This window comes from Camellia sinensis, chromosome 8 (assembly GCF_055761805.1).
Source record: "Camellia sinensis isolate YWXY chromosome 8, ASM5576180v1, whole genome shotgun sequence".
Taxonomy (NCBI): Eukaryota; Viridiplantae; Streptophyta; class Magnoliopsida; order Ericales; family Theaceae; genus Camellia; species Camellia sinensis.
This window is the reverse complement of record NC_138968.1, coordinates 188,165,914-188,181,043: the sequence shown is the minus strand read 5'-3', so window position 1 is coordinate 188,181,043 and position 15,130 is coordinate 188,165,914. Positions and strand designations below refer to the sequence as shown.

The window sequence follows — 15,130 nt, the reverse complement described above, 5'->3', positions numbered from 1 at the left end:
TCATTCAATTTTATATCTTTGTGAGAGAATTCAAGGCCTTCATTAGCCACATATGTATATATATATATATGTGTGTGTGTGTGTGTGTGTGTGTGTAATTCTCTCAATCAAAGGAACAAAGAAATAGATTGATGTTTAAATTTCTCTGATAGGTCTCTGGTTTGTTCAAATTTCTCTGGTAGGTTTCTGGTTTGTTCAAATTTCCTTGGTAGTCCAAATTTCACTGGTAGGTCTTTGGTTTGTTCAAATTTTTCTAATTTGTTGTTGTCTAAATATTTTACAGTTCAGAGAAAATTCGTCAAAATGAAAATGGTGGTTATTTAATTTTCTCTTGTTTGATCAACATACAGAAAATTATGAGCAAATTAGAAAAAATTAATCAAAAGAGAAATTTGCTAGGAAGTCCAGAGAAATTCGAAAGAAATTCTCTAGATCGAATTTTCTTTGAATCGATGTTGAAGGACCTTAGACAGTGTAAAAATATTGGATGTCCTTTATGCTATAAAATTTTAATACCAAGGACCCTAAAAAAAATCCCCAAAAAATTATGTGGGAAAAAAAAATTAATGTTCGGTTTTCGTTTTCTAAAAATCGAGTTTTTATTTTTTGTTTTAGTAAATATTTTTAACATTTTAAACATTTTTTATTTTTATTTTTTTAGATGCATATTACTTAGATATATCTAAAAGAAAATATTTGTGAACAAATATTTTTAAAAATGAATAAATACACAAAAATACGAAAAATATATTAAATTTTACTATTTTTTTTTGTATTTTTGGTATTTAATGAATTTTTTTAAAAAAATCACGAAAATTAGAGTTTTTAAGTGTATTTATGTTAAATATGTCTAGAAATTTTAAAAATTACTTATAATATTAAAAAAATTCAATAAAAATACAAAATATAAAAAAGTAAAATTTTTTGAAAAGTATTTTTAAAAAACTAAAAACAAAAATGGTGATTTTTTTTTTTTGAAAAATTTGAAAAACTGAATTATTTTTTTGTGCAAAACTGAAAAATTTGTGTCTATAAAGGAACATGATGATGAAACATTGACGTGTAAAACTGAAAAAAAAAACACTTTAAAAGTGAAAAAACTAATAATGTTCTCAGTTTTTAAATTAGAAAAAACTTTTAATGTTCTTAATTTTATTGAATAATTGAATCAAACCAATAAGTAGAAGGTCAAAAACGTTTAATCTCATGCTCTTTTTTTTTATCAGTTAGTGAAATATTTATTTGAAACATTACTATACAAAATTGATAATGTTCTTAGTTTTAAATTTTTTTTAAAAAAAAAACTGACAATATTCTTAGTTTTACTAAATAAGATTTATTGGTTCAAAAAATCTTAAATAAGACTTAAACTACCATAATATTTGTAAATAAAACTTTTAAGTAATTAATTCTAAAAATTATCACATGACTCGGATCAATAATCATGACTGTGCTTTTCCATCGAAATATGTATCTAATATATCACTCTTCTTTGGGGGTGTTTGGTCGGATTTTTTTGAATCAACTTATGACTTTTGACTTTTAAAAAGTTATTTTAGACTGTTTGGTTAAATTTATTTTAAACAATTTCTGATTCTAACAACTTATTTTAAGTCAAAAAAGCTGATTCTGAGAACCTGCTATCCCTTGCTTCTGATTATCAGCTTCTGCTATGAACATGTTAATTCATGATTATACTCTTAATTTTTTTTTATTTTTTTAAAAATAGAAAAAAACCCAAATGGACTATAAAATATTATTATTATTTTTCATGAGAAATGTAGACAAATAGTGAATAATAAAAAAAAAAAGTTAATTGAAAAAAGCTACTTCACAGTTTATTTAACAAACACTACTCAGCAACTTAAATCTATAATCCAACAGCTATACCAAATAGATTAACAGCTTCTGATTAAAGTCATAATCTATAATCTGTTTTAACAGCAACACCAAACAGGACCTTTGGCACCACATTCTAACAGCTTACAACTGCATTTTTCTATTTGTTTATGTTTGTCTTTTTTAGTAAATTTTTTTAAAAAAATTATGTCAGTAATTTCTAAACTAGAGATGCAAGTTTTACCAGTGCTTAATGTTAAGAATCTGATACCTTTTGACCATGTTTATTTGGGCAGACTAGATTAGATTAGATTATCATTTCCATGACTAATAGTCCTAGGATTACAAATCCCTACAAAGCACAGGTGCTCCAAAAATATTGTCGTATGAGTATCGGGTACTTACTGAGTGCGGGTACGCATATCGGTACGACTGCAAGCGTACCGGGTACAACAAAAAGGGGTTCGGTACGTTTGGTTCAATCGGGTAGGACATGGGTACGCCGTTGGTACGTTTCTGGTACGCTGGGGCAAAAAATCAAATTTGTAAGAGAATTAGGGATACCAGAACAATTTATTTATGTTCTTTATTAAAAAAAAACAAAAAATACAGTGTTATTTTGTAATATTAAAAATATATATACACCTAGGTTTTGTTCCTTCTTTGAATCTCTTCACTTCAGCAACAGCAAAGAGAACAGTGCAGTTGACTTCTTCGTCTTCTTCTACAGCATCAGCAACATCTCTTCACTTCGAGGCCCTCCGGTGACGGCGACGCAACGAGACGAAGCCCTCCAATGAATGTTCATCATCATCATCATCTTCTTCTTTTTCTTCTTCTTCGTTTTTTCGTTTTTTCGTTTTTTTTTTTGCAAATCAGCAAGTGGTCTTCCTTTTCTCTGTCCTTTTCTTCGTTTTCCCTCCGGTGAGTATTCTTCATCGCTCTATTTATTTATTTATTTTGGTGTCCTTGCAGATCAACAATTTTGATGGATGAGATTATTGATCTGTATAAATGTGGAAGAGTATTTTTTTACAATCTGTCATTGAGTGTGTGCAAGTGACAATCTCTTCAATTAATTGATTGATACAAGGGCAATCTTTCAATTAATTGATACACAGATCTGTCATTAATTTAAATCACACACTCTCAAGTGTAATTTAAATCACACCGTGCTGGTATAATAAATCACACCCTCTTCAATTACACAATCCCTCAATTAATTGATAGAATCTCTCCAATTATCATAATTGATGAGTGTGTGCAACTGAGTATTTTTTTATACGTGTGCAAGTTATCATACTTTACAATCTCTCAATTAATTTACAATCTGTCATTTCTTCTTAGAGCCGATATTTGTTTTTCCTTTAGTGTTAATATTTTTAAATTGAAATATATTTAGATTGGATCCTTTAACCATAATTATAAAAAAAAAAAAATTATTTCGACATACCGCAACCGTACCCGTATCATACTTTTTTTGAGTGTTGCCATATCGACGTATCCACACTCGTACCCGTACCGTACTCGTATCCGCACCCGTACTTCGTAGACGAATCTATTTGAATTGTGTATCATATCCTATGTTTTAATTGAGTTAGTATTATAAGAAATGACTAACAGTACAAACTTTTACTTGTCTTTCAATTTATATCTCACCCTCTTATGTAGAGTTAAATAGTCCATCATATATGAGATACCATATCCGGCGGATGGATTATTAGTCCGTACTTTAATTATTTAACCAAATATCATATTAATAATTTTATTAGACTATCAATCCAATCCCAAGCTCATATCCACCCAAACAAATATAGCCTTCATCTATTGCATTTTCTAAGCCAAAGGTTCAGAGGTTTTAAGCTGCATGCTTCATATCAAACTGCTTCCCAGGATACCAACCGACAAACATCAATATTGCATAAATTTATATTAGCATTCATGATTTCAGATCATTCCACGCAAGATTCTGATACCAATGATAACAAAAAGGCTAGAGAAAAGCATTACCTGGAGGTAAGCAGACGGATATGGTGTCGAAACTCCATTTTCCCTCTAAACTATAAAGCTTGTATGAATCATTAAGAATCCGATAACATAACAAAATAATAATCCAAAATAATCAAAATGCCTTAAATTCTAAAATTACCATAAGATCACAAAACTCTCAAATCACAACAGTTTTGATAAGTAAAATAAAAGACACAATGGTCAGAAGAAAATTTGGCACTATAATTATCCTCACAATATGCATATATACAGAACCATTAAAAAAACAAAAGAAAAAGTGCACATGGATTAACCCTGACATTGCAAATATTTTCACAATAGAGAAGTCTTAGAAGTATAGCAGCTACTCCACTAATGTTCATTTTTGTGTTCCTCTACTTATCTTCGTCCTTTCGCAACTTATGTTTGGCTTTCAAATTCATCATATCAAATTCACCTTAATTCGGCAAGCTCAATCTGGCAAATCTTAGAGCACCTTGGCAACATCAACACTTCTTTCCAAATGCCCACCTGCTTCTCCTCCCAATATAAACAAGCCCAACGGATTTTCACCATTTTCAAAACCCGCGCAGTCTTTAAAAAATATTCTATCAGCTTGAGTTCATCTTTCTTCCCATTGAATCCCTCGATCTTGATTTTCTGAAGGTGCAATGATAAACAAACAGGAACAAATGCTGACATACATCTCTCAAATATTTCGTAGCACCCTTTATGATCCAAAAAACCCTAATGACAAATAAAATCACAAGTATTGAGTATTCTAATTAAATGACAAGTACAACGAAACACTAAATAAAATCACAAAATACCTCCATAAAGACAAGAATTTGAATATTTGGTGACCTTTCAAGCAAGTGTGGCAACAATTGCCACCCACTAGGATTCATAGTACCAAGCTTCAATTTGGTCAACTTATGAAAAGTAGGCATCGGACGACAAGAATACTGAATGGCCTACATTGCAAGATCATACTAATCAATCACCAACTACATGACATGCTTAAGTGAAGATTGAGGAAATAACTTTCAAATATTCCCAATAAAGACTTGAATAGTTTTTCAACACAAGCAAGAAAGATAAAGAAGCTCACCGACATGGAAACTTGCGATAAATACAGTAATTCCGCGTTAGAGCAAGCTGAAACAAACTCTGCTACATTTGAATCATAGAGCGGTACACCTTCTTCCAATTGCTCATCACTGAGTCCCACATCAATATGAGCTTTAAGAAGAGAGTTCATATTCTTCACAGTATACCCGTCTGCTACAAAATCATTGTAATGGAGTAATTCAAGTTTGGGCACATCAAGCACCAACTCAAATTGACTTTCATGGTGACAATTACGCATCATCAAAAGCTTAACAAGAGGTAAAGAGATGTGAAGAACCTCAATATCATCAAATTCAACACATTCCAGACTTAATTCTTCAAGAACAGGGCAACCAGCAAGAATCCTCTCCAAAGAATCACCATCAGCGAATTGAATAGAGTCGAAAAACAGACTCTTGAGATTGGGCAAACAAACAGAGCTCGGAACATTAAGAACATGGTGTTGACTCAATAACAAATGAACAAGCGTTGTACAAGAGAAAATACCACGAATCGAAACTCCACAGTTGGTTTTTTCGAAGAAGAGAGCGAGTTCTTGGACCTTGAGCTTCAAAACGATCGAGACCCATGAATCGATGTGGACATTGCCGTAGTCTTGGTGAGAATCGAGACAGAAATGGCGAATCTTGGGGACATCGCGAAGAGTGACAGACAATAGATGATACATGAAGCTGATGAAAGTGGCATTGAGGGTTAGTGGATCGGAATTGGGATGGAAGAGCAGGGTGTCGTTGATGACGAGACTGAGATTAGGGATTTGGTAGAAGAGGGGTTTCCATCGGGAGGATAGAATGGCGGTGCCGATGGCGAATTTGGTGGGGAGTTTTTGGAGGATTTGACAGAGAATCGAATCTGGCAAATCGCTGATCCTATCTTCTTCGTCTTCTTCTTCTCCGAGATTGTTGGCATCGTTATGGCCTAGGGTTTGTTCTGCAATTTGGGGTTTATCGAGAGGTTTGTGGCGCTTTGGCATTGAATGATCCATTACAACTTCAATTTTTCATGATCAAGATGATGAAGATGATAATGATGAGATGCGAAGCATAGAGAGATTTGAACCAAAAGCATAAGATGATGGGAGCCTGGGTTTTCCTCGTTTGAAATTACAATTTGCCCCTTTAAAGTATTGATATTTTTTCACTTTGCTCTTTGAGTTTTTTTTTTCTTTTTTCTCTTAAGCTGCATTTGATTGAAAAATTTGATGAGAAAAATTATAAGAAAATAAAAAGAATTGATAGAATTCGAATTTCAAACTATATTTGGTTGAATTGAGAGTAGAGTTACAAACAAGTCTAGCCGAGCCGAGTTTTGTTGAGGTCGAGTTCAGCTCGTTTACTTATCGAGCTTGGTTATTGAGTTTGAGCTCGGCTTGATAAGGAACTGGATTCGAACTCGGCTCAGCTCGACTCGTTAATATTAATGAAACTCGAGTTCAACTTGTCTCAATTTAACTCAGCTTGATAAATTTTTTTTACTAATATTATTTAAATAAAAATATTATTTATATTATTTAATATATTAATAATGTATTTATATTATTATTTATATATTTATACATTATTTAATATATGAATAATATATTTATTATATAATTTAAATAAAGATAAATGAGCCGAGCTTATGTGAGCTCGAGTTCGACTCGTTTACTAAAAGAGCCTAATATTTGAGCTCAAGTTTGGCTCGTTTAGTAAACGAACCGAACCGAGCCGAGTCGAACCTTTAACGAACTGAGCCAAGCTTGTTCATGAACAACTCGATTCAGTTGTAACCTTAGTTGAGAGCCTAAATAAACAAAAAATAGCGTTACGTTTACTTTTCCTTTTTCATTTATCTAATCAAATTCTCTAATCAAATATAGACTTAAAGTATTAATATTATTTTTTTACAATAACTAGTGCCTTTTTTTTTTTTAATCCCAAGAAGATATGTCAACATATAATTCAAGAAAAATTTACTTATAAATTCCATCTTGAGAAATAATGATCCATTTAGTCTCAACGATTTTCTTATACACTAATTAGTCTTATTAATTTTGGAAAGATAAACTTAATATATTATTTAAAAATTAGATTTACGATTATACTCTTACTTTTATTATGTTTCCTTATATTTTTTCTTTTGTGTTAAAAAGGTAAAGTATACAATTTATGAGAATCAAATTTGAGATTAATTTTTATATGGGAATCGTTTTTATTTAGAAAACATTTCAAAAGGAATATAAAAATGACTTAAATTATAAGATTCTTCAAACATTTCAAAAGAATGTAGGGTTCTTCAAACATTTCAAAATGAGTACAGAAACTCATTAGTAAGCTTTGAGCAAATGTATAATTTAATTGTAACACTCCAATGTAATACTTTAAAAAAAAAAAATGTTTAGTATACTTTTATCAAATGTAATACTCCAATATAACACTTAAAAAAAACTCCTTAGTGTAACACTCTAATGTAATACAAAAAAAAAAAACTCATTCGTGTACTTTTCTCAAATGTAACACTGCAAAAAAAAAAAAAAATGTGTGATTCTTCAAACCATTCCAAAAGGAATACAAAAATTTGTTAGTAAAGTTTTAGATACAAAAATTCGCTAGTAAGTTTTAGATAAATATATAATTTTCAAACTATGAGTGTCACATTTAGAAAAAGTATATTAAATTTTTTTTTAGTATTTTTGTGTGTATTAAATTGGAGTATATTATATTGAAGTGTTATATTTGAAATTACATTGATTGGAGTGTTACGTTTGAAAAAAGTACACTAAGGAGTTTTTTTTTGAAGTGTTATCTTGTTATGTGAGCCTTTTTTTTTTTTTTTTTTTACATTAGAGTGTTACTTTTGAAAAAAATATACTAGGGAGTTTTTTAGAGACGTACGTTGTTACGTTTGAGAAAAGTATTCGTGATGTGAAATTTGTTCCATAAGGACGGAAAAAACCTCTATAGTACGGATTGTCTAAATGTGTAATTTTAGATTTGAAGAAATCCACTTTTATCCGTAAAAAATTAAACACAAACATGTAAATGACTTTTATTTGTGTAATTTCTATTTTAATAGGACCTTGGGTTCATAAGAAAAAAAATGAGGACTAAATAGTTCACAAAATTATATTTTAAGATTTATTGATACTTCAGCCATAATCCCCCCCCCCCCCCCCCCAAAAAAAAAATCAAACACACTTCAATGTGGATTAGAATGGCAAAGATTATCATAACAAAATCGGGAACAATGCTAAGCCTGAATAACACTTTTAGGGCCTCAGATCTTTGGAACCTAACTCTAGAAATCACCCTTCTGTGGAACTTTTTTTCACATAACACTTTCATTTGTCATATTGTGGAAAATGGTTTTTTTTCATTTTTTTTTTTATTTATGGTAAAAGAACACTTCATCAACTAAGCCACAATCCTGGCAGTCTTATGCAACCAGTTTCTTTGAAGCAACCAGTTTCTTTGAAATGAGCAATACATAAAAAAGCAAACCTGTAACCACCGAAAATCAATTTTTATCATTCACTTCAGCGACTCGAGTAATTAAATTCAAATGCTTTTCAGACTTGGTAAGCAAATCGGTATAAGATCATATTCATGTGAAGACACTCGAGGCATTAACTTCAATTCTTTCAGAGACATGCATAATACAGTGGTCCCATCGGATGTAAGATACTCAAAATCCTATTTGGCAAACAAAACACAGCAAATAAGAAGTCACACAAAAAGCTAACACTGCCAGAAGATCATCTCACTTTCATATCATAACAACAGTTGTGACATATACAATCCAAAAAGAGGCAATGATCAGAGGAACATCTGATGAAGTCAAACAGACTTACATGAATTAAACCAAGACATAAGGGAGAAAATAGAAAATATTTTCAAAATAGAGGGAGTCCGAAGAAGTATGACACAGGAAATCAACTTTTCCATCACATGAAAGGCTCCACAACTTGAAAGTTCTCTTGGTAATGTTAATGATAATTTCTTCAAAATGCTCGACATCTTCTATGATGTCAAAGAAGAACAAAAACTGATTTTCATCTTCTTCAAAACTTTCAGTGGTTAGAAAATACTTTACCAGCTTAGGTTCATCTTCCTCCCCCTCGAGCTTCTTTATCTTAATTTTTAAAAGGTGTAATGACAAACATATAGGCACATACTCTGGCAGGCAACACCCTTTATGTTCTAACAACCCCTATTGAGAAAAGAAATCGTTAGTACACCAGTCGAATGGCTTTCATCTCCTAAGTCCATTTCTTATCCCAAGGCAAATTTGGCTGAAGTTTTTAAGAAATGGAATCTCTCCAAGTTTAGCCCTCTTAGAAAAATATATATGACTCCAGCCAAATTATATATATATTGTTAAAACCTACCATCACCTACTCCACCTACTACACCTACCACCACCTACTACCACCTATTACACACCTACCACTACCACCTACTACCACCTACTCTACTACATCTCCTATATAAGGAGCCCCTCACCATTTGTAATATATAACATTAATATCAATCAATAATACAATTCTCTATTTCTCTTTATACATTAAATTTTCTACATGGTATCAGAGCAAGGTTAAACACTTAGTATTTTTCGCTTCACCGGCGGGCGGCAACCTCGCCTTGGCCGCCCGCCGGACCTCAACCTAATCTGCTAGAATTTTCTACACATACCTTGAAATTTCTTCGAGTCCACCACCACTACCCCTCCTCTCACTGTTGTCCTCCCATACACCACCGTCTCGGTCGTCTTCATCTACAATGTTGCAGTGAAGGATCTCAAGCGTGGTTTTGTTGCATCCAACTCAAAGGATGATCCAGCCAAGGAAGCTGCAAATTTCACCTCCCAGGTTATTATTATGAATCACCCGGGTCAGATTGGTAATGGGTATGCTCCAGTTCTTGACTGCCACACCTCCCACATTGCTGTCAAGTTTGCTGAGATTGATCGTCGATCTGGCAAGGAGATTGAGAAGGAGCCCAAGTTCTTCCGTGAACATGCTCTCCTTCCTTTTACTCTTGGAGTGAGGTAGATGATTTGCTGCTGTAACAAGATGGATGCTACCACTCCTAAGTACTCAAAAGCAAGGTATGATGAAATTGTGCAGGAAGTCTCTTCCTATCTGAAGAAGGTTGGTTACAACCCTGACAAAATTCCTTTTGTCCCCATCTCTGGTTTTGAGGGTGACAACATGATTGAGAGGTCCACCAACCTCGATATGATTACACAGCCCAAGAGGCCATCAGACAAGCCTCCTCTTCTCCACATTCTTGATAACACCAACAGCAACAGTTTGACGCATTTATTAGAGAAAAGGTCCAAAGGCAGCTCCTGTCAAAGCTGATGCTCAGCAGGCTGTACCACCTATTGAAGTGCCAGCACTATCCTTGCACATGGGGGGCACCCACTCATTTCTTTATTGTTTTCTTTTACTCACCCATGTGACCCACGATGCAACCTATACTTTTTCTTTTCTTTACACTCTTGTTCCCCACTTTCTTTATTATATATATATATATATATATATATCTCTTTTTATTATATTATATTAAAAAAAAAAAATCTTCATCTCTCCTCCGTTTGATTTCCAACTCCATTATTTTTATTTTTATTTATTTTCTCCAAACCACTTTCCTTATTTCCTCCGTCTTTTATTTTTTGATTTCAAATATATTTTTATTATTTTTTCTTTATTTTTCTTTCACATTCTTTTTAATCTTTTTCCAATTCCCTTCATACCATATAGCTTTGCACACCAAATCATATTTTATTCATCTCAGGGATCAACCTCGATCACAATTTTACACAAAAAAAAAAAAAAAAAACCAACAAACAAACAAACCACCGCAACACACCCGCACCCACAGTGGGATTTTTCTTCTCTACTCTGCTGCAGGTCTCTTCTTCTTGCTTTTCTCTTGGGTGTCCCTTACCGGCGCTGCCTCCATACTACCCACTCCACCGAGCACGTTCACTCCACCCTGCTCCTCCACTACAACATATGGTGGACCTCCAAATCGGAACATCACGGTAGCCTTCCGCTTCAGCTCCTTGTTTTCCGCCTTCAGCACACTTATCTCTGCTCGCGCATCCTTATACATGCGCTGGAGCAGAGCCAATTGGCCGTTTAAATGCTGCACCTCATTTGTCCTACTCTGCAGCCGGTGCGACAGGTTTGTGACCGCCGTCATGGTCTCCACACATGACTTCAAAGTATACTGATTGGCCTCAATATCAGTTTGCACCGCCATTTTTTGCTCCACCGACCGCATCGGAAAGTTCAACGGAGCAAAACCAGAGGCGCTTGGTTGAGGTTCACTGGCCACCGCACCAGTTATCTCTCTTGTTGACTCGTTGAGGTCGGGAAAGAGAGTGAGCAGACCACGGGACGAAGAGGCCATATTCTGGGTAGCTGAACGGGAAGACGAGGCCATGTTATGGGTTGCTGAGTGTTTCAGAGAAGGATTGGTTACAGAATAGCAACAGAGTGTTCCAAAATCTCTTTCTCAGAAACGGAAGAATTTTTTTCAAAGGATTTTCGTCGGTTTCAGACTGGTTTGCATAGCCTCCGCCTCAACCTTGGTTAAATAGCCGAGGCAGACACGCGCATCATGCGCCTCTCGGCGCTCGCCGACAACATGGGCGCTGCTTTTGATAGGCACGCCTTTTGATGGCACGCCTTTTTATGGATTGGGCACGCCTTTTGATGTCACGCTTTTTGAAAGATTGGGCACACCTTTTGAGGGTGCGACTTTTACAACGGTCCGACATGACCCCATAAACTGTCCCGACATTTGATTCCGGTTAGCTTTTCCAAGGGTCCGACAAGACTCTGTAAGTTGTCCCAACATTGATTCCGGTTAGCTCCTTCATGGGTCCGACAAGACTCTGTAAACTGTCCCGACATTAATTCCGGTTAGCTCCTTCATGGGTCCGACAAGACTCTGTAAACTGTCCCGACATTGATTCCGGTTAGCTCCTTTATGGGTCCGACAAGACTCTGTAAACTGTCCCGACATTGATTCCGGTTAGTTTCTACAAGGGTCCAGCAAGACTCCGTAAACTGTCACAACAACTGTCACAACATTGTCTGCTACAACGGTCCGACATGACCCCATAAACTGTCTTCTACATCGGTCCAACACGAGCCAGTGTCTTCTACATCGGTCTGCCATAACCATACAGTCTTCTACAACGGTCTGACACGACCACACAGTGTCTCCTATCCATTTTTTATTTTTCAGATTATTTTCTTGTTTTGTTACTCTCTCCAAACTCAAGTTGGTTAGTTCCTATCCCCCTTGAGTTTGCGGGGGGCTGTTAAAACCTACCATCACCTACTCCACCTACTACACCTACCACCACCTACTACCACCTATTACACACCTACCACTACCACCTACTACCACCTACTCTACTACATCTCCTATATAAGGAGCCCCTCACCATTTGTAATATATAACATTAATATCAATCAATAATACAATTCTCTATTTCTCTTTATACATTAAATTTTCTACATATATATATATATATAAAGTCCTTTCCATACAACAGAATCGTTATATTTTTCACTCTCTACTTCTCTTTTCTTTTATTCTTAAGCATACGTTATGAGGATATTCAGAGAATTGATTGACATTCTTAAATGGAGGTAGGGAAGATTGACTTATAACTTCAAATAAGGAGATTAAGGCGACAAGTCATTGAAGCCCTTGGATACACTGCTAATTGCCCACAAAAGCATTCATCTGAATATTGACAGTCGATTGTCATCTTCTTCAAAACTATAGCATTTTTCAGCAAATACTCTATCACTTCAAGCTCGCAATCATTCCCACTAAATTCTTTGAATTCAATTTTTTTGAGATGTAATAACAAACAACTGGGTACTTCTTGTGGTGGATTCCAAGATTTAGCTGTATTATTGTAGTAACTTCCCTAATGACAAGAAACAACTTAAAAGTTAGAAACTTTGAAACATTACTAACTTAAATCTTAAAATAAATCTCACATACCTTAAGAATAAGAACTTCAAGATTAGGCGAGCACCGAAGAAAGTCTGCTAACAATTTCAAATTCCAGTTAGAGTTGATAGCAGCACCAAAGTTCAATTGGGTCAAATTATGGAAGGTAGGCAGCACATAATCATTGGCATCAGTCTGGCACTGCATAGGAGTCAAATAAAGATAACAATATTTTAGCTAGAATATTATGAAATAATAGGTTACTCATCTCAACATATTGTTGTGGAGGTGCACTAAAATTTCTGCACCAGCACGGCAGCTCTCTAAGGACTTATCTATTCCTTAACACAACCCACAATCTTAATCATAAAGAAGGATTTTACTTTGGTTTCATGTTAGTTTTCCATGAAACCTTCTCTGTTACCCAGGCATAAAACCATTGGGAAATTGATAAGGCAGCATGGTACAATCAATCAAAATCATTAAGGATAAGAGAAGCATGAAAATGAGTACTTCGATTATTGCAATTATCCATCAAAAACATAATAAACATCACACCTGATGAGTAAAGAAACTTACGGACAAATATGCATCAAGAAGCTTAACATTTGAAGTCCCACTAAGAAGCTTATATAAGTGAAAAGCATCGTCACTGTTAGTATTGGATCCATAGAAAGGTGGTCCAACACAAAAAGATGCTTCAGATAAAGATGATAGATTCCTGAACAAGAACTCATTTGACACATTATCCCTGAGATAAAAGCGTTCAAGTTGGGGAGCATCTACCACAAGTTTGTAAACTAGATCATCAGATTCATCGAGAACAAAATATTCTCTGTACCAAACTACTTTCAAACGTTTCAACGTAGACACAGAAACACTTACAACCTGTTGCTTATCCAGAATGCACCTCTCTAAATTCAATTGTTCAAGAACTGGGCAACCAGAGAAAAGATTTTGCAATGAGTCTTCATCTTCATATTCAACCGAATCTAGGTTAAGGATCTTAAGATTGGGAAACCGCACTAAATCAGGAACATCTAAGAAAACCTCACAAAGTGTCAGAGTCACTAATGTTTTGCTAGTGAAAAGACAATCTGGCAACATAACATTATTCTCAATCAAGTTGTGGAGCTCCAAGTCTTGAACGTTACGTATAATTGCAGCTGAGATCCATGTATCGACAAGATCAAAATCAAGATCAAGGTCAAGAACATCAAGTGAATCAATCCTGAGAATGAATTTTCGTAAATATGGTGCATCGTTGAATCGCATTAATACTCTACTAACGAAGTACACAAACATCACATCAACTTGTTTCCTTCTATCTTCACTCAATAGAGAATATTCGTGGAAGAGTTGAGACTCATCAAAATCAAGGTTTGGGACAAAAGTCCAGAGGTATTGCCATCTTGTAGATAGAATGCTGGTTCCAACTGCATATTTGGTTGAAAGGAATGAAAGAATGTGACACAGAAGGGCGTCTGGCAAATTGCTGATCCTGTCCATGCTCTTCCCAATGTCTGGATCCATTATTACTTCACCAATGCTTTTCCTGTGAGTGTTGGTTTTTAACCTCACAACCAAACTAGATCTTTTTTTCTTGTGAGTGTTGATTTTTGACCTCACAACCAAACTAGATCTCCTTAACAACAAACACCATTTGGTGGCTCATCCACCCGGGAAACCGACGGGAAACCAAACTAGATCTCCTTTTCCTGTGAGTGTTGATTTTTGACCTCACAACCAAATTAGATCTCCTTAACAACAAACACCATTTGGTGGCTCATCCACCTGGGAAACCGACGGGAAACCAAACTAGATCTCCTTTTCCTGTGAGTGTTGATTTTTGACTTCACAACCAAACTAGACCTCATTTTCCTGCGAGTGTTGATTTTTGACCTCAACCAAACTAGATCTCCTTGACAACAAACACCACCATTCGGTGGCTCATCCACCCGGAACACTCCGACGATCAATCAACTTATCTCTCCAAGATAACAACTCAAGTAACACTTAGCGTATCTTAGACCCACAGGGTGTCCTCTTTATATAATGATCAGTATCCTACTTTCCCTAGAAGTCTTACTTCGTGGAACTTTATCCTTTGTAAGCATATCACTTATCCAAGACTTCTCTTATTTAGATTAGGATCAACTCTCCTAAGAGTCCAAACCTTACCCAAATAAGAAGTCCCTAAACATATG

The 15,130-nt window shown here is 34.8% G+C and overlaps 1 protein-coding gene across 1 annotated transcript; it reads right to left on the bottom strand.

Moving 5' to 3' along the window:
* Positions 1-4,053: 4,053 nt before the first annotated feature.
* On the bottom strand, positions 4,054-14,790 carry LOC114321376 (uncharacterized). Its single transcript, XM_028268551.2, has 6 exons — positions 13,503-14,790; positions 12,975-13,124; positions 12,637-12,897; positions 4,940-5,956; positions 4,659-4,802; positions 4,054-4,575 (listed from the first exon to the last, which is right to left on the bottom strand). The coding sequence occupies exons 1-6, from the start codon at positions 14,454-14,456 to the stop codon at positions 4,282-4,284; spliced, it is 2,820 nt and encodes a 939-aa protein (XP_028124352.2). The 5' UTR covers positions 14,457-14,790; the 3' UTR covers positions 4,054-4,281.
* Positions 14,791-15,130: the final 340 nt, after the last annotated feature.